Raw genomic sequence first — 19831 nt, forward strand, 5'->3', positions numbered from 1 at the left:
CCTGGGATCGAGTCCCACATTGGGCTCCTGCATGGAGCCTGCTTGTCCCTCTGCCTGTGTCTCTGCCTCTCTCTCTGTGTCTCGATGAATGAATGAATGAATGAATGAATGAATGAATGAATGAATGAAATCTTAAAAAAAATAAAAAATAAACCTGAGGACTCACTTGGGTTGGAAAAATAAACACTGCCTCCTGAAATGCATGTCATCTTAAACTCAGAGCCGGCAGCAGAGGCAATGCGGAGAATGTCTAGCCTGGCTGCCTGGAGATGGGATTTCTGCCTGAGCCTGGATGAGGAACCTTCAGCTTTCCTCAGTCCCCCTGTGTGGAGGAAGAAATGCTGGATTGAATGGTGGCAGGGAAACCAGCACGACGTCATGTAGTCACCCTCATCCCGTGCTCCCCTTGTCCTTACTGGCTATCTGTTGATGAAATCCACTCTTTACCCACAGAGGCTGAGTGGGAGGTTGACGTGGATGTGGCCAAGAGGGTGCCTAGAAGAGTTTTCCATTGCTCAGTTTGCTAACCTCATGGAATCTGCAGGTGCTGAGAGTCACCTGCTGCCCGCCTCAGCTTTTACCATTTCGAGTTTCATCTCTGCAATTTTTTAACTCACTAGGTTGTGGGTTTTTTCCTTAGACACATGCATTTAAAAGAAAATATTATGTAATTATAATAAACAGAAAGCAAGTATCACTTGGCATAAGAAAGAAACAGTAAACATGAGTATAGTACAATGAAAATACGGGATTCTAGTTGGATACCTTTTCTTGGGGAAGACTCTGAACCTGAGCCTTCTCTCCTCTAATGTTAAAAGGGAGGGAGCCTGGAGAGTCGAGCATTTTAAATTCAGTAAAGCACCAAGTGAGGTATTGTTTTTAACTAATTGGAAGAATTCATAAGGAAAGGCCTATATCCAGCCCAAACCATTCCTGTTAGCTGTTATTTTCCTGGGATGATTTTAAAGGCAGAAAAAAAGAACACTTTAAACCTACTAACTCAGAAAAAATTCAGATCTTTTCATTTCATTGTTTTTGCTCTTGATGCTTATTGTAGTATTTTGTCCAGCACTCAATAGGTATTGTTCAGTGAATCAAGATTTCAACATTGCTGCTCAATTTCATTACCCTTTCTCTAAAGACTATATTCGTTTTCTCTGTGATTTTTCAGTAGTTCTCTTTTATGTGCTCACTTACAGCATGAGTCTTTGCCTCTTCTGTGTGCATACACACAGATGTGCATACCTCTTCAAATGACACATGGCTTAGGTGAGATAACAGTTTTAGTTGTCTTGTTAATTAGGTGTTCTTTTCCTGGTGTTGCCATAAGATGTTTCAGAGTACATTACCCAGCATACTGTACTTGGCGTTGCAGTGGAACTGGCGTGGGCTAGCATTCCAGGGCTTGTACCTGCTAATGACATCAAACAATTTGCTTGTTATTATGTGCTGTCTTTCTCTTTGGGCACCCACAGTATATGCAGCACTAGGCTGTGGCCATTTTCTCAGAACTAGAAAGTTATGAACATAATGTTTCCTTTACATCTTTAAGAAATCTTAATTTCCAGCTGTTGTGGTAGTATCAGTTGTCAATTGTGTTATTATAACCAGACACTAAGTTGAGTGTGAAGAGAATATTTGGTGACTGCTCTCTCTCTACTCCCTGTTACCCTCAAAGTCCTGTTACATTCACTTTTTTCCCCCTTGATAAACCAAGAGCTAATCCGGCCATCTCAGCTGGAGAAAGCAAAGTCTTATTTGCTTTTATAATCCCCTATGCCTGTGACAGTGTCTGATAAGGATTAATAGTAACAATAAGCTGTACATGTTTTGTTTAGTGCTTACCATGAGCCAAGTATTGTGTTTTAAAGGTGTGCTCTTACTTAGTACTTATTTCACTGAGATTTGGTGAAGACTATCAGTATCCCTATTTTCACAGATGCAGATACAAAAATGTTGAGGTTAAATAATTGCCAGAATCTCAACAGCTGTTTAAGTGGCTGAGGTGGAATTTAGGGGAAGGTTTATTTGAATTCTTAGCTCATATTTGTAACCACTATATATGACACTGTATAATAACTTCCTCAATAAAAGATAGAGTCCTTTACTCAGAAGCTTTACAAGGACAATAAAAAAAGAATTAGTTGAGATGACACAACCCATGTTGTGAGAGCATTGTCTTCTTGATTCACAGTTCGTGCAAAGAAATAATATAAAACAGACTGTGAATAATGCATCAAACTAAATGAAATTTCATTCTTGAATGAATTATTCCTATCTCCTTTTAAGAAAAATTGGTAAAGCGTTGAACTGGTCATGGCTCAGGGAAATGTCTGTATTCTGGTTCTGTCTGAATTTTATTCTGTAAACATTAATATTTTCTGCATCCACTGGCCATCTTTTTTTGCCTTGTGCTTATACATGCAGGGCTGCATTTTTGCTTGCAGAGAATTGTCAGTCTCCCTGTCTACATTTGTTCAAACTTCAAATTTTAAATTCAGACTAATGTCTGTATTTCTAGCAGTTGCAGCTGGGGAACTGAAACAAGCCTGCTTGGTTTCAGAGTGAGGCTGTTGCTTCCTATCAGGAGGAAAATTTCAATAGTTTGGAAGGCAGATCTCTCTTGATATTTTAAGAAAACCAAAGATTATAAATAAAAACAGAACATACTTTAAAAGGAGTTATTACATGAAAGGAGAAAAAGTAGGCAGTATTTCCATTGGTCAAGTAAATGTTTTCTAGCTGACAGGGGTGACCTGAGTTGTTCTGAAAGCAGAAGGGGGTTAAGTAATCTTAAGAGAGTCAGTTTGACCTAAACATTCTGTGCTAATGTTATGACATGTAATTGACACTGTTATCAATAAGCTAAAGGATGGATTTTCTATTTGCTTCTGTGATCTCTTAGCCTACCTTATGTAATACTTTGTTTGTTTGTTTGTTTTTTAAACACTGGGATTGCGTATTTTATGGTGGATTTGGGGGATAGGGAAGTGATTATGTAGATGACCCATGTTGGCTGCTTCTGTGGGCAGAAGTTGATCTGGGTGATGCACCGCAGAAATAGGACTTCATGGGTGACTAGTCAGAGGGGTGCTCTTGCCTCTCTGTCACAGGGTTCATTCTTTTCTTGTCACATGTGCAGTGTACATATGTGCAGAAAAGAAAGTATTTGTACATTTCTTTGACAAACTTTTTTTTTCTTTGACAAACTTTTGTGTATTATTGTAGGAATGAATATGATACACAACTAGATACACTCTGATGTATTTTGGCTGTGGTGTATGTGGTAAGCTGACCAGGCAATGCTGTGAAGCCTCAGTGCTAGGGGGTTTCTAAATCTCCAGCATTTGGCAGCAGTGTGGACTAAAGTTTAATGCTATTCAACTCTTGGCACATGGCCAGGTCAAAGAAAGGAAATAATATTTAGCCCAGTGAAAGATCATTTTAACTTTGCCAGAATGAATGCAGTTTCTATTTTTTTTTTCTTCGAATTCCCCGTAACATACCTTTTTTCCTGGGGTGGAAGGAGAGGCTGAGAATGGGAAGATGGGAGATTGTTGTGAATTTCATATTACATTGATCAGACCAAGTTTAGCTTGCTCTGATATGTAAATTAGGGATTTGTGGTTGAGTAGAATTGATTTTGTGGAGACTAAATTAATCACAGTGCTTAATCACTGTAACCTTTAAACATTGCAGTCTTGGCCACAGCTGCAGGGCAGAGAGTGGTGTTCCTCTGAGCTTTTATGCTGTCATTTCATGAAAGGCAGAGTGCCCATGACTTGTGCAAACAAGAATTCCCACATGCAGGCTTCAGAGTTGGTTCCCTGCCCTTCAGAGAGTGAGCTGGAGCATCTCCCACAAGGCCAAGAGGCTGCTGTGGCCTCTTCAACCAAAGAAGCCTTTCTGCTTATATACAAGTGTTTTCAAGTTATTTTTTCCAGATAAAGTGGAACTGGTTATCAGTGCCTATATGCCCACGGAAGGCAATCTTTAGATTTAGAATTGGAAACATTCTCTTAATATTGTTACAATTTTTTCTTTTAAATATAAAAAAGAAAATCACATTTTGAACTATGTGGAAGGACTACCTAGGCAATATGAATAGAAATTTAAGTGTGGAAAGGCTAATTGACCCTTCAGAACTTATCCTCAGAGCCTGGAAGGAGGACTGAGAATAGAATCTAGGTTTTTTGTTTTTTGATGTTCTTTTCAGTCCCTTGGTCTCTGTCTTCTCCCCCGCCCCAATAAAACCATCATTAAACCTCCCATAGAAATGCAAATCACTTTCCCTGTTTAGTTGGCATATCTGAAAATAGTTCCGTGTGTTTGTGTGTGTTTAACCCCTTTTGAGGTCTGTGTAGTTTGAGTACAGTATTCTTTTTTAAAAATTTCTTTAACTACCGTTTCTTTTTATTTTCTTTTGTGTGCTGAGTTGTATGCTTACAATTGAAAGAATTAAAATATATTCAGTAAAATAAAGGACAGCTGGACTAATCATCCTTAAAATTAGTGAACATCTGGATTTCACAAAATCATACCTTGTTACGACTAAAAAGTATGCCAGAGACCTGCTTCAACCCCTTGATTTTTATAAATTAAGAAACAGAGCTGTGAAAGTAGAATTACTTGTTCAAGATAAATTATTATAGTCAATTCAAGGCCAGGACTTCCCTGATTTGGTATTTGTTTAGGACTCTTCTCTATGCCATTGACTCTTTTCTCTACAAAAGAGATCCTGACTTTACACATTTTTCACAATTTTTACCATCCCTTATAATTAGCAAGTAGTGCTCAATGAATCCAAGTTAAATTGGTGCCGTTCCAATGTAAAATGAGGTTTATCTGTAATCTGCCATGGTGAGTTGCTTGCAATAGTAGAGAAACTACCTTAAAACTTAATTTTAAAATAGTTTTTGTGGGTGTCCTTTGCTTTTGTTACACATTGGTTTGCTTAAGGTCACTTAGATTTATTTTCATTGATGGGTCAGCAATGTTCATAGGAGGACCACAGCTGGCAGTGTGATGCAGTGTTTTAAACACAGGCTCTGAAGCTGGAGCTTCCGTGTTTAGCCTTGGCTTTGCCGCATACTGTCTCTGTCACTTTGGTAAATTTAGTTAACATTTATGACCTAAACTGTTCCACCCACCTTACAGAGCTTTTGAGACAGTTCAGTGAGTTCATAAAAGTCAAGTTCTAAACATAGCACTGGATAAGATGAACATTTGTTGGATGTTAGCTAATATTATTGTGGTTGTTTTCAGTTAATTTATTGATTTTTTTGAAAAATTGCTTAGGTGGTTTCATGTGGTTTGTAGAAGATGAACCAAAATAATTTGGATTTCTTATTCTAGTGGTTCTGTTACAGTTCCTTCCTTGATAAATCTCATCTGGTTACCAGATTTCTCATTGCTTTATTCGAATGCTGACTTTTCCTCTACTTTGTGGTCACATTTGGGCCAGGACACACAGATCTGGGTATGTCCAAGACAGGAAAAGAGAGAGATAAAGGAGAATATTAATGCAGCTTGATTGTGGAACAGTCCTTTCTGCAAATATTTGTTGAATGTCAACTATCTGCTAAACACAGAGACTTGTTGGTATATAGGACATGGTGCCTACTTGTGATTCTGTTCCTCTGGACAGGACCTTTGCCAGCTTCCTCCCACCCACTTACACTTCTCCCCCAAATCAACACCAAGCATTGTTTTAGGAAAGCATTTAATGAAATGTAATATCAACAAATCAAAATTGTGGAGTTGACTTTTGAAGAAGCTCTATCCTAACTCTCCCCAGCATCCCCACCTAAATCAAGGGCATCTCTCGAGATCTGCTACCTTGAATTCCCTCAAAGTTAGCAGTTTAAAGCTTCTATTCAAATTATATGTTGCTGTTGGACTCCCCCGAATGGGACTGTCGGTTTATGAGGGCAGCAACTATGTTTGTTCACCATCATATCCACAGTATGTTGCCCAGAGGGATAGATTTTTGTTGTTGAGTGAATATTAAGAGTTCCAGGAAGAGTAGAATCCAAAGACCTCTGAGCCAGAATTGACATGGGTGATGCCCACTTCCTTCTTTCCTGTATCCATCACCCACCCTCCCCCTTGCAAGAATTTCCTCCCAGTAGGAAATGCTTCATGACCTTTCCTTAACATCTCTTAAGCTCTTCCATTTGAACTTTCTTTTACTGTCTGGATTTTAACTGTATTAGAATTAATCTGCTTTTAATACTGGTTCTTAACTAAGGTTCTGTTCTGAGAAGTGTGATGCTGAATGGGAGGGCAGGGGAAGGAACAGAAGAGAAGTTATTTCTGTCTGGATTAAAGAGGCCCCATCCACTGTTTCAGACTAGGTATCCCATAGTCATCACTCCTGGAGCTTTCTTCTAGGTATTCTCTGGGATGCAACATCCAGATACAATAAACACTTTAAAGGTAGAATTATCTGGTAGGTAAAGTAAGAGTGGATAAGAAAAGTGATTTCCATAGGGTATGATGCCCAGAACTTCTGGTGTTCTAGCACCTTCTTCCCACTTCTCCTCAGTCTGCCTTTCTTGGGTCACTACTTCCTGCTATATTTAATTCTGTTGAATTTTTCCAAATTGGCTTGTTTATTTAAAATTACTCCGGGGGGCACCTGGATGCCTCAGTGGTTGAGCCTTTGGCTCAGGTCCTGGGATCAAGTCCCGCATCGGGCTCCCTGCATGCAGCCTGCTTCTCCCTCTGCCTGTGTCTCTTCCTCTATCTCTGTGTCTCTCATGAACAAATAAATAAAATCTTTTTAAAAAGTACCTGAATTTACATACAGCCTTCAGCCTTGCTTTGAATCTGCATTCCCTTTCCTAAAGGAGAGGAAATGTAGATTAAAACACACAGGTTTCTCTCTCTGACCTTTAGCTAATTATTAAATGGAGATAAATGTGTATAGGTGACAAATTACCTTTAATGACATTTAATCTGCATGCTGACATTAATGTCTGGTTTAGTGTCCCAGTTCCATAGAGGCAAAGAGCATGGACCTTTATCTTAATTTGACCTGTTTAAAAGGTGTTTGTGTGAGTCAATTTCTGATTAAGTTAATGGCATGTTTTACATGGAAAGCAATCAAATATTGATGTAAGAAGAGGCTACTAAACTACATAGTTCCCAGTCTGCCAGAATTGGCCAAAACAGTGAGAAAAGGTGTTGCTGATGCCTGAAACTGAGAACTTCATCACTGCCCTGAACCCAAGACTGATGAGCCACAAAGGTAGTATCTGGGAAAGGCTTTTTTTTTTTTCTTATTTATTGCTGAAGAGGCACTTCACGGGAACTTTTATGAGTGTTAGGCTAATAGATTTTAATACCTTTTTGATTTGCTAAATCACATCAAAGGGACAGTTAAATAAGCCAGCCATTCAGTTAAGGGCCTGAAGGCCCTGGAAACAGCATTCATTATGGATCTACTGCTGGATACTTTGCCTCTTGTTTTCTCATTTGACTCTTAACAAAGAAAGCATTTGTGCAGGCAAACCTCTGACTGGTGATTTCTTGATGCCCTTTGCCTGAAGTACGTGTGTGTTTTATTAGATGATCATCATCAATGATAAACATGCCTTAATTTCTAATCAATTGGAAAAACAGGGAAACTTGAATTAAGTGAGATCATTAACAACTTTCTTTAACACTTTAAGAGCCAAATGACAGCTTTCCCAATTCCTCACAGCATTATGAACTGTTCTTCCTGGTGAATGTCATTTCCTTAAATCCTTTTCTAGAGATCTAATAGGTCTGTGTTACTCTGTGTTTCTGTGTGCATAGTGGATGATATTTTGATGAGAGGCAAAATATCTTTGGAGCCTGCCTCCCTGTGTCATCCCTGTGAATGTGGTAACCTTAGCTTTACTGTGCCTTGATTACCTCACCTGTAAAGTATGGATGATGAGTTAGTAAATGTAAAGCACTTAGAGGATTCCTGATCCATAATAAGGACTTATGAATTATGTTTCACTTATTTTTTTCTGGAGTTTGGTTGGAGGAGTGGAAGCAAATGAAACTAAACTAAATCAAACTAAACTCTCAGATCACTGAAATGGTTTCCAAGTGAAATAAACATACCAAAAGAGACTCTTGACTACGGAAAAACTTTAGGTAGAATCTATCTGGGTGTCCGTTCTGCTGTGATCCAAGCCAACCAAACATAGTTTTTTTTTTTTTTTTCAATTAAAAGGATATTGACCCATTAAAAAAAAAAAGTTAAGCTAGAGATCCTTAGAACTTCCCTTCCACCTCTGTAATCTGTGATGTCTTTATATAATACCTCAAGAGAAACTTCATTGACTAGTCTAGAAGGGAGTGTTATAAACTGCATTTGGGGAAGGAAGTATACACAAGTCATTCAGGTACCATCTTAATGGTCAGATAGGTCTCATTGAAACAGATGAGGAGTGTGCTTTTTCACTATTTTTTATTTTGTTTATTTGTTTTTGTTTTTGTTTATTTGTTTACATCCTTGCAGTTCTATATTCTTAAAAGTTTTATTTTAATGATGATTATTTTGCCTGGATTTAAGTAGAAAACCAAGGTCTTGGTTGAAAAAGCAGTTCTGGCCTTATTAGAAGTTACTTAAAATGCAGCCATTCCTAATTATGTCTTAATATAGACTTGAAGCAGCAATACGCCTTCAACAAGCCGGTACTAGGCAGTGAAGTGAAGCAAGTATTTAGTGAATTGAGGTAAACACATATTACATGAAATTAGAATCAACCACAAACAGTGGAATAGAATGTTGCTTTTCAAGTCCTCTGAATGTTGGTTGACTTCATATGGCAATGATGTGAGCATTTCCATTAATCATGGAATAATAACAGGGAGCCCCAAGCTCTTTAAATAGCTCAGCTAATTTATGTTTTTTTCTTCTCTTTCTCCTTTCCTGTCTCCTTATTTTTCTTTGTCTTTATCTCTGTTGGTCTGTATCTCTGTTTCCCTCTGTATCAGCTTGGGTTCTTCAGAGAAACAAGCAATAGAAGGGTTATGTGCGCATGTATGTATGTGGGGGGGGGGGCGTGCAAGAAGAGGTTTACTTTCAGAAACTGGCCCACTGGATCGTGGGACTGGCAAGTTCAAGATCCATACAGTAGACTGAAGGCTAGAAATATGGCAGAAAGTGATGCTTTGGTCTCAAGGCAGAATTTTTTTTTTCTGTTCCTGAAAACCTTTGCTCTTAAGACCTTCAATGAATAAATGAAGCCCATCTGAATTATCGGGGGTAATCTCCTTCATTTAAAGTCAACTCTGAGTAGAAACTAACCGCATTTATGAAACAACTTCGCAGCAACACCTAAATTCAAGTTTGATTGTGTAACCGACTGCCATAGCCTTGCCAAGTTGATAGACAAAATTCACCACCACAGTCTCTCATTCTCTTTTTCCTCCCTGTGTTTGTGTTGCTCTCCTGCACACACAGGTGAGGTTATGAGACATCTTTAGTGTTAATGAGCTTCAGGTACAGGATAATAATCATAATCGCTACCAGTGATTGAGGACCTATTATGCGTTGGGTGTTCTATTGAGTATGTTTACGACCTCATGTAATCCCTTGACACTTGCATGGATTGTATAGGAGTATTTTCACTTTATGTGTATGCTGAGGCTCAAAGAGCTGGTGGCCGTTCAGTGGTTGGCTCAAAATTCAAGTCCTGATCTGATGTCCCTGCTCATGTTCCTTCTTCCATATCCTCATATCTCCCTACTATTTCTTCCCTTTTTATCATCATTGCTCATTTTGCAGTGTTCTGCTTGACTGAAAACTGTGACTTGTCCATAGTCTTTTCCCCAAGACTTAGTTTTGAAATAGCCAGCTCAGGGTGCTGACTGAACAACGTGGGTTTTCAGAACAGACAGCTAAAAGATGCAAGGGGCAGTTGTCGCTGTGCCAAGTGGATGAGATAGTTTCTGAACTGGACATGCAAAGCTGTGTGGAGGGTCACCCCCAGGTGCCTTCTGGCCTGTTTTATTCACTGATGGATCACTTCCTTGTCTGCTGCCAAGCCTTTAACGTGCTGGCTCAGCTCATAGACAGATCGGTCGCAGCGGATGGGCAGTGCAGCTGCAGCTGCAGCTCTGGCTCACGAGGCTTTGGGTGGTGCCTACTCCTTAAATCTGCAGCCAGATTTTCACCAGAAGGAAGGTGAGGCAGCTCTCCTTGGTTCCACTGGAGGAGCTGGTCTCCTCTACAGAAACTAGTGTTAATGATATTCTTTCTCTTTTCAGAGAAGAAGCCATAATCTTATATTTTCCTTTCCCTAGTTTTAGTCACTGCCAGCAACTTGTGCTAGGCTGCTGGCACTTTGAGATGGAATTGGACAGACAGAGGTGAGAGCAGCCTGTGGGTTCCCTCTGTGGAGCTTGGCACCTTACAGCACACATTGGAGGCAGTGCTGATGGATGTTAAAAATCGCACACAGTGGAAGGGCTTACTTGTTGTTCCAAGGCCTAATTGGAGATCTAGGTTGGCAATTTCCTACAGCTTGGCAAGACACAGTTTGAATGTTTGTAGATGGTGCTTGCCTCACACTACGCCAACTTGAGTTCTGGCAAATTAGCTTCAGTCAGTTTTGTCTTGACAAGTTGGAAAAGTTTCCCGACTTCAAATGACTGTATGGATCTTTGAGGAGCTTTATAGCTAGCAGGTGAGGGCTGCCATTTTAAAGGAAACAGACATGAATATGTTGTTGATGTGTTTGGATGAGTATGCCCCTGCACTACACTCTGCTTTATCAATGGGCAGGAAGGGGGAGGGAGGAGAGATGGAAGGAGACAGAGGTGGACTTGGTCAAAAGATAAAAGCTCCTGCTTGTGCCAAAGAGCTGGCTTGTTGAGGCTGTTGACTGGTTAGCTTTTTACTAGGTTATTTTGTGATTATCTTTGAATTATTTAAGAGTTTTTGTGGTATTTGTCAAAATTCTTTGCTCTTGGTTTTCATGATTTTAGTCTTGTCTGGTTCTCCTTGTACTACTCTCACTACTTAGGGTAACTTTTACTGACCTCTCATCTTTGGCTATCCCTTAAATGTTCATATTTGAAGACATTTTTTTCTTTGACCCTCTCCTCACTTCTCATGTTTTTTTGGACTTGCCTCCACTGCTCAGTCTTCATCTAGCTCCTATATTAGTAATTCCAACATACTAACACATGCGCCCTGGATCAGCAGATCAGCATTACCTAGGAATGTATCCAAAATGCTTGAACCAAACATAAGACATTTGGTAAAAAGGAATGTACATTTTACATCTTGATATACATTGTCAAAGAGATTGCGCTAATTTCACGAAGTAGGTGAAATCTGTGTTCCTAATGGATACATTTCTATGGCCTTTAGGAAATGAAGTATCATATAATGGAAATAGGATTATCATTAATCAAAAGAATAAAATAGACTCCTCTTCTTTGTTCTTTACTTAATCCATGCTCTATAAACCGAGGTAAACCTCAGGAAAATATGGAAAATTGGCTTGTTTATATACAAGGAACCAAGACTTGCTCTGATTGCCTTAAGGTTTTTTTGTTTGTTTGTTTTGTTTTTGTTTTTGTTTTTGTTTTTGCTTTAATAGTAAGAAAACGTTTAGGGTGGGGACCTTATTTCAGCAGGCCTCACATAGAATGCAACCAAGACAGTGATATCATCATTCTCTGTGACATGGTCATGGCAGGGTGTTAGGCTTCTGCCCTCGGTCACCCTTATTCTCTCCTTTCTTCCTCACTCCTCACACCCTCTCTCTCAAACATGTACACACACATGTGCATACACACACACTGGTATTCATCCGTCTTCATTTCGTTTTTATCCTGCTTCCTCTCCCTTTGCTTTGTGTCTTTGGCTCCCTTTCAGATTTAATTCATCTGTAGTCTTTCTGTGACCCTCTTAAGCCTTATATATTCTTCTGTCATTTATCCTTTTGCTAATGTCACCCTACAGTTTCGTAATTCAAGTTTCTGAGAGAGTCCCTATGAAACAGAACCTGGCCACTAAAGGGCAGGTTCTGTGACCTGGCAGATAGTTTTAGAACATGCTGTGCTTGGAACAGGCCCTGTTCTCAGTCTCTCAAAAGAGGACTTTTACTCTTTTTAGAATCATCCCGTGTTTGAGTGTTAAGTGAAAATTCAGCTCTGGCACAGAATTTCTGATGGACTGATTCACTTCACATTAAATTATTGAATCCATAATCTTGTTCACCTTTACTCTCTACAACATAGCTCCTTTTTCTGTCATCATTTCTGTGAGTATACAGAACTTTCTAACCTCCATTCACCTGAACTTACCATCTCTGTGCTTGTCTGTTCCTCCTTAATTAATTTCTCATTCCTCACATCTGTCTCTTTAATATTTTTCTTTCTCTTTTCCATTATTTAATGTTACCACGTTAGTTCTTACCTAGACTTTTTTTTTTTTAATTTTTATTTATTTATGATAGTCACAGAGAGAGAAAGAGAGAGAGGCAGAGACACAGGCAGAGGGAGAAGCAGGCTCCATGCACCGGGAGCCCGACGTGGGATTCGATCCCGGGTCTCCAGGATCGCGCCCTGGGCCAAAGGCAGGCGCCAAACCGCTGCGCCACCCAGGGATCCCCTTACCTAGACTTTAAAAGAAAAAAATTTCTAATTACATTTTGTTGCTTTATTTAAGTCAGAATAATTTACTTCTGCTTTAATTTAACACACTTATCTTCCCTCAGGAAAATTCCTAAGCTCTCTCCCTCCTCCATTGCCTGCAGATTGAGTACAGACTCCTCTGTTTGACATTTAAGATCTTTAGTAATATGCCCATTACTCCCTTTCTCTGTTCTGTTGTATCCAACAATAAATAGCTAGATAAATAAGACTAATGAGCATTATTTTCACAAGCCTTTTTTTCCTAGTCCTTGGCCTGTTAATCCTTTCAGAATGTCATTTAACTGTAACAGTAGAGAATGGTGATGGGAGTACAAACTCTGGAGCTAGACTGACTGGGTTAGAATCTCTGTAACCTTGGACAAGTGCTGTTCTTTCTGTGCCTCACTTTGCTTATCTGTGAAGTGAAGAGAGCAATTTAATTTACCTTTTGGCAGTTTTATTAATTAATTATCTCGTTAATTGTCTAGTAAGAAAAGATTAATGAATATAAAACACTGAAACACTCCCTGGCACATGATAAGCACTCAGTTCTATGAATACTTTTTTGTCATATTCTCAAATAGATGTGTGTTTCTCTCTCCCTCTCTGCAAAGTGGTACTTTCTTATTTTTTTTTTTTGTACTTTCTTTTTTTAAGTATACCTATCATGACTTGTCTCCTCCTTACCAGAATATTTGTGGATTTGAGCTGCCTACCTATTATTATTTGAGCTCCTTATGTGTAGAGGTTGTGTTTTATTCAAACTTGTATTGTGGCACATGGTAAGAGCTCAATAAAAATTTGTTGAATTGGATTATATCTAAAAGATGCTTCAGCTAAAATGCTATAGTAACTTCCTTATAAATGCAATATTCTGAGAAAGCAATGTAATTCTTAAAATTAGATTTTAAGCCTTAAAAATATTTTTTGTCATTGTCATGTAAGTGTATTCACTCAAGTATAGTATATTGGTTAACTAATAAGAATAAAAATAATCAGGTATGAATTTGAATAAGAGATTACAGACTTTTTTTGTATAGGGCCAAATAGTAAATATATTTGACTTTGCTGGGCATATTGTCTTTGTTAAAACTATTCATCTTGGATGTTGTAGCCATAGATGATATATAATTGAATGGATATTGCCATGTTCCAGTAAAAATTTATAAGAGCAGATGTACTGTAACTGGCCAACCTCTGACCTCAATCATTACCATGCAGACCACTCATTGTTTTGGAATGCTTTTGGCTATAAAAGTTCTATCTGCCACATCGAAGGGGAGAAGAACATGCATTCATCTGTTTATATCCTCTTTGGGTATAAGGACACCTTTTCCAGAATACTTTAGCAGACTACACATGTTTTGTGGTTCCAAGGTGAATTATATTCTCATCCTTAAACCACTCATTGACAATGCAGCGAAGCCACTGTGATTATCCCAGACATGTTAGGAATCACGTGGTTGGGGATGGGGCCAGCCTAACTGTACACATGGCCATGTTGATGAACGTGTATGCTTTTGAAGTAAGAACCATCGAATTCTATATAGAATGTCACTTCCTCATACGTTGTCATAGTAAATACTCTTAACAAGTATGAGGTTTCTTTGTTCATACTCAGACTTGTTTTAAATATTATTTTAAATAGATCTATATTAAAGAACATGGTGACTTTGGAAGAGCAGACCTGATTTGTGTTGGGAAGCTTAAAGTTTTTCATATGCCTTTTAGGGTGCTCATTTTGGTATCCACAGATAGTCAAAATAGAGAAAATAGCTGTTTTCCCACTTGGCGGAAAGTTTACCATATACTCTTCTCTTGCTTTAGAAGAGGAGGCCGATAGTAACAAGGACTAACCCCTCTCCTACTTGATAGGAGCAAGGGAATGCGCCTTTAGTGTTTATCAAAAACTATTGATTCAACCTGTTTGCTGCTCAACTTTTTACACCAGGAACTCTAGTATATGATGTTAGAATGTTTTTAGTTTTTAGTTTCTAAATTAGAATTCTCCTTTTAGAATGTTTGTGGTTGTTATTATAGCAGGACCCAGTCTCTCAGGGGTCTTGGACTAAGCTGATTGTCCTAGTCCTGTCTGGTAGAAAGGGATCCCAGTACTGCCTGTCTGAGACGGCATTGTTGTCCTGGGTCGTATGGGACTGTGATACAAATGGCCTTATTGTTTTCCTGCTTGGCTTTGCTGCAGTGTAAAACTATCTTGTAGGGACTACAAAATGCCTTTCTTTTACTTGCTGAAAGATTTTAAGACAAAGAAAGAACGGGAGAGAGGACTGTGAGGAAAAAGAAACCATTAACATGACATGCTTCCTGTCCCAGTCCAGCCCAAGTCTAACCTGGAATGACTGTATTCCTGTTGGCATCTTTCGAGGGCATTTGAGAAGGCCTACCCCAGCCATGTCTCAGTTTACACTCTATAAAATTGGATTAGACAATGTTAATTCGATTAATGACTGTACTGAAAGCTCGTCTTAGTGTGCAGTGAAAACAGTAGGGCAGCCTCTAATAATCTATGGATTTAATGACTGCAACTTTGAAGAGGGTTAAGCTAAAGTGAAGTTCAGAATGGCTTGTTAACTGGGTCTATTAGCTGTTGACCTTCCCTTTCAGCATAATAGTGGCAGCCAGACTGAAGAGAGCACTAGCGTCCTGATTAGCATTTATCTAAAGATAGTCTGCTGCCTGTTCCACAGTAAATTAGTTCAATCAGCCATAAAGAGCTTGAGAAACATTTTCTGCTTTATAAAAAGAATTAGATGTTAGAACAGTTCATCTGGCATAGTGCAGCAAAGATGGATTGAGCTCCTGAACGTGCTCATTTGAGGAAGGCGCTTTGAGGATATTGAGTAATTGAACAGATTTTCCCACAAGATTGATCAGGAGCCCTGGATTCCCTGTGCAAGAGGGATGCCCTAATTTTTGCCTTCTAATAAGAGCACCACATCTGCTCCCGTTTCTGTATATTCATTTGGTGAAACTGAAAACCCATTTCTTTAGCACCTACTATGCACTGTGTATTCTTTTTGAAATAAAGGAAGCTGAATCTGCTGCTCACAAAGTCTGTGGTTTGATGGAGGAGAGGAAAAACTAAGATGGAAAAGCATCACCCTCACTCCCACCAAAGTAAGATAACTGAAGAGGAGAAACTGTATAATGGCAGCTGCCATTTTTTGTGTAGAGGTCATCTTATAAAGAATAGTTCCCAGAGAAACAATATAGTAGTTGGTGTGGGGGGGAGAGTAACATTTCTGATGAAGGTTTTGGCATCAAGTAAGCTCTTCTCATTGTGGGTCATAAAAGCAAAGAGGCAAAAATTATAAACCTTTCTAATCATTTATAATCTTAAATTATGATCCAGGTTCTTAAAAACAGGGCATAAATGTACTGTACAATTGATTTTTATGAGGTGCCCCAATGTACTATAAAGTATATGCAGAGCACATAAAATTCTAACTCTCCTGTATCATAAATTAGACCTCACTGAAATGAATAGCCTTACTATATGGCAAACACTAACGAAACATTTAATTAGCACTCCCTCCACTTGTCTTTTCAGAATTTGGAAGGGCTTTCTGGGGACTATTTTAGTGACTAGGTTTTCACAAAACAAAACAATAAAACCTTTACATGAAAACTAATATTTTTTTCCTCTCAGTGTTTCAATAGAGACATTTAGTTTAGTTATGCTGGTGAACCTGAATCTGCATTTTGTACCCAAACCTATGATTATCCTTTTAACAAAATACTATTGATAAAGTTAAGTATGTGATAACCTCATTAAGGCTTCCCATTGACCCTTTTGGCCGCTGGGTGGACAAGGATCACCTCTGTCCTCGCAGTTCCCTTACACTCACGCCCTGGATCAGTTTGTGAAGGATGGTGTTGCTGGTAAACAGGCTCTAAGGCTGTGGACTTCAGGTCCTCCAAAGGACCCTGTACGGGACCCTCGTTTAGCCATCCCTGTCATTTCATTACCCAGTCACTCTAGCAAAAGTCGTTAGGAAGACAGAGCTGAATGAGCAGATCAAGGCAGCTTAAAAAAAAAAAAAAAAAAAAAAAAAAGGTGAAAACATTAGGCTGAGAGAAAGAAACCAGTCACAAAAGACCATATGCTGTTTGACTCCATTTATATTAAATTTCTAGAAGAGACAAATCCGTAGAGATGGAAGGTAGATTAGTGTTGGCAGGGCTGAAGGAGATGGTGCGGGGGGGGGGGGTGTTGGTGGAGGGTAAGTGCTAATGGGTACAGGGTTTTCTTTTTAGTGTGAGGAAAATATTCTAAAATTAGATTATGGGGGCGCCTGGGTGGCTCAGCGGTTGAGCACCTGCCCCTGGCTCAGGGTGTGATCCGTGGTCTCAGGACTGAGTCCACATTGGGCTCCCTGCCTGGAGCCTGCTTCTCCCTCTGCCTACATCTCTGCCTTTCTCTCTGTGTATATTTCATGAATAAATAAAAAAGATTAAATTAGGTTATAATAATGGTTGTACAAGTGTCTGAATATACTAAAAACCACTGACCTGTGCACTTTAAATGAGTGAATTGCATGCAAATTTTTCCTCAGTGAAGCTATTTTTTTAAAAATAGCTATTAAATTTCACTGTTAAATAGAATGACCAAAACGGAAAAGGTTTTAAGCAGTGAGCATCCCTAGTAATGTGTGCACATATATGTTTGTATAACTATAATGTGTGTGATCCAGGTGTGGGCCATATTGTGTTAAGTTATAGTGTGTGCATATACTGTAAAGAAAGGAAGGATCATTTAAATGAGAGAGTGCTATGCACAGGGAAGCAGTGGGAGCAGGATCTCTGTGGCTCTAGGGTACCATGTGTGATTGGAGCTATGAGTACCTGGAGAGATTGACAAGTATCCAGTATTTCCTGGTAGAGAAAAGGATAGCCCAAGGTGAGAGGGTTTGAGGAAGCAGAGACTATAGTAGGGGGAATGTGAATTCTTTTAACTGTAGTTAAAAATGTAATGTGTGTAAAATGAAAAAAAAAAAAGCAAAACAAAATTAATCCTTTAGATTACATGTGGAAGAGGTAATCGGTATCTAGGGCCATTATGGGGTGAACAGAGGCAAATTACAAAAGATAAATGTAGAATTTCTTTCAACCTGTTCAATGCTTACCTAGTGCCTTTCTGAAAAATCCAGTACTGTGTGAGATGTAATATTCCCAGAGAGCACAAGGTTAGGGATTGGGTAAGCTAGTTTATGATTCCAGCTCTGTCTCTTCATGTGTTACACTATGTAAGTAAATATTTTTGCAAGCTTTTCCTTCTCTCTTACCTTGTCCTCCTTACCTAGAGAGGATAGCACAAAGATCAAATGAGATAATGTATACCTATTGCATTGGACTTAATAGAAATATAACAAATATCTGTGGGATGAGAAAGGAAGCAAGAAAAAGTGCTTAGTAAAGTGTAGCATGGTAAGCAAGAGAATGCACTTGACTGCTTTATTCTGGCCAAATTTGTGAAAGTTATGAGAGCAATAAGAATTATTGCTCCAGTACCATTGATGCTCATAGATATTATTGGCTTATCCAGAACCTCATACCTAGTAACAGTGTGGCAATGTTAAGAACTAGCAGGATTGCCAATAGAAATTCAAGCTCCTTGATGGATGAGTTCTCTCCTTGTTATTACCAAGCTTTTTGCTGAATGTGCCAGCATGCACAAGCATTGGTAGTTATGCATGTCTCGAGTATAAGAGCCATATACAGAACAATTCTTTCTTTGAAGGAGTTTTTGTTATGTTGGCATTAGATTGGAAGTATCATCCCAGTATAACAGAGTGCTGATATCTGTGGCACTGAACGGTGTTCTCCTCAGTGGAAAACAGGAAATCAGAACATTAGCATTCCCAGTTCCTATTTTATGCCACCCTCTGAAAAATCTGGAACTCAGGTAGAATGCTTTTGAGGATGGGAGTTGGAGACCTTCTGTGAGGAATTCTTTTGCATGTGCAGATCTTGTGTCACCAGATCCATGATGAGTTGTGTCAAAGTAGGCAAGTAACCTACCTGCCTAGGCTTCCATTTCCTTGTCTGTGGCATTGGGAGATTAGGGGCAATCACACAGCAGTCACACAGAATGCACTCCTTTTTGGGTAGGTTGGGGGGGCTCTTAGGTTAGTGGGCCCTAAAGGGAGAAATGGGCACTCTGGAAGAATTGATGTTTGTGTTTATCTTGATTTTATCTGGACTTGCCATATTATAGCTTCTTTGGGATTTTTAAGACCATAATAAATCATATTCTCAAACTTATATGGACTGTTGTATAAACAGCACAAAATTAGACTTAGGAAACTTGGATTTTGATATTAGCCCTGGGACCTGAATTCACTAAGGCTTCCTGACATCATGAATGGAGCGACTTGTCCTTGATTTCTCCCATGCCCAAGGTTGCAGTTTCTTGTTCTTCCTTATTTCCTCCTAACACATTCCTTGTCTTTCTAAAAAAGAAAAAAACAACTTACTTACTTACTTACTTACTTACTTACTTACTTACTTATTTATTTATTTATTTATTTATTTATTTATTTATTTATTTATTTATTTAAGAGAATATGTGAGCAGGGGGAGTGGCAGAGGGAGAGAGAGAGTCTCAAGCAGACTCCACGCTGAGTGCAGAGCCTGATGTGGGGCTCAATCCCATGACCCCAAAATCACGACCTGAGCCAAAACCAAAAGTTGCATACTCAATCGGCTGTACTACCCAGGCACCCCAAAACATTCCTTGTCTTTAATCTCTGACCTTTCTTCTGCCCATCTCCTGTAATTCTTCTGCCTTTTTCATGAGCCCTAAAACCTGCCATAGTGTGCCTAATATGAGGCGAGCAGTTTGTTAGGAGCTGGATATACACTGTTGAAGCATTCAGGCATGGTTCTTAGGAGCTGGATATACACTGTTGAAGCATTCAGGCATGGTTCTTACACTAATGCAACTGACAATTTTGTGGGGGAAGCATAGATAAATTACAAAATATGATAAGTGCTATAACGGAACAGGAGAGTAGGTGCAGTACTGTAGGTGCAGTAGCAGGGTACCTGACCCAGTTTAAAATGGTTTTGTTCAAAATGAATTTCCAAGAGCTAGAGGCCCCAGCCAGGAGCTTTTTGAGAGGAAGGACCGACAAAGGCTCGAGGGAGGAACAAGATAAGCCACTTTCAGGAGCTG

General features: G+C 39.1%; 1 protein-coding gene across 11 annotated transcripts in view; it reads left to right on the top strand.

Annotated features, from left to right (window-relative positions):
• The window catches only part of AUTS2 (activator of transcription and developmental regulator AUTS2), a 1131932-nt gene that overhangs the window by 421345 nt on the left and 690756 nt on the right, over positions 1-19831 (top strand). Inside the window, exon 1 of one of the 11 annotated variants that reach the window (XM_072837554.1) lies at positions 13978-14010. The exons of the other annotated variants lie outside the window; for them this stretch is intronic. Within the exon in view, the coding sequence (XP_072693655.1) occupies positions 13993-14010 (18 nt within the window). The 5' untranslated portion in view covers positions 13978-13992. Of the gene's footprint in view, positions 1-13977; positions 14011-19831 lie in introns of those variants that run through there. 11 annotated transcript variants of the gene reach the window in all.

The sequence above is a fragment of the Canis lupus genome, chromosome 8 (genome assembly GCF_048164855.1).
Source record: "Canis lupus baileyi chromosome 8, mCanLup2.hap1, whole genome shotgun sequence".
Taxonomy (NCBI): Eukaryota; Metazoa; Chordata; class Mammalia; order Carnivora; family Canidae; genus Canis; species Canis lupus.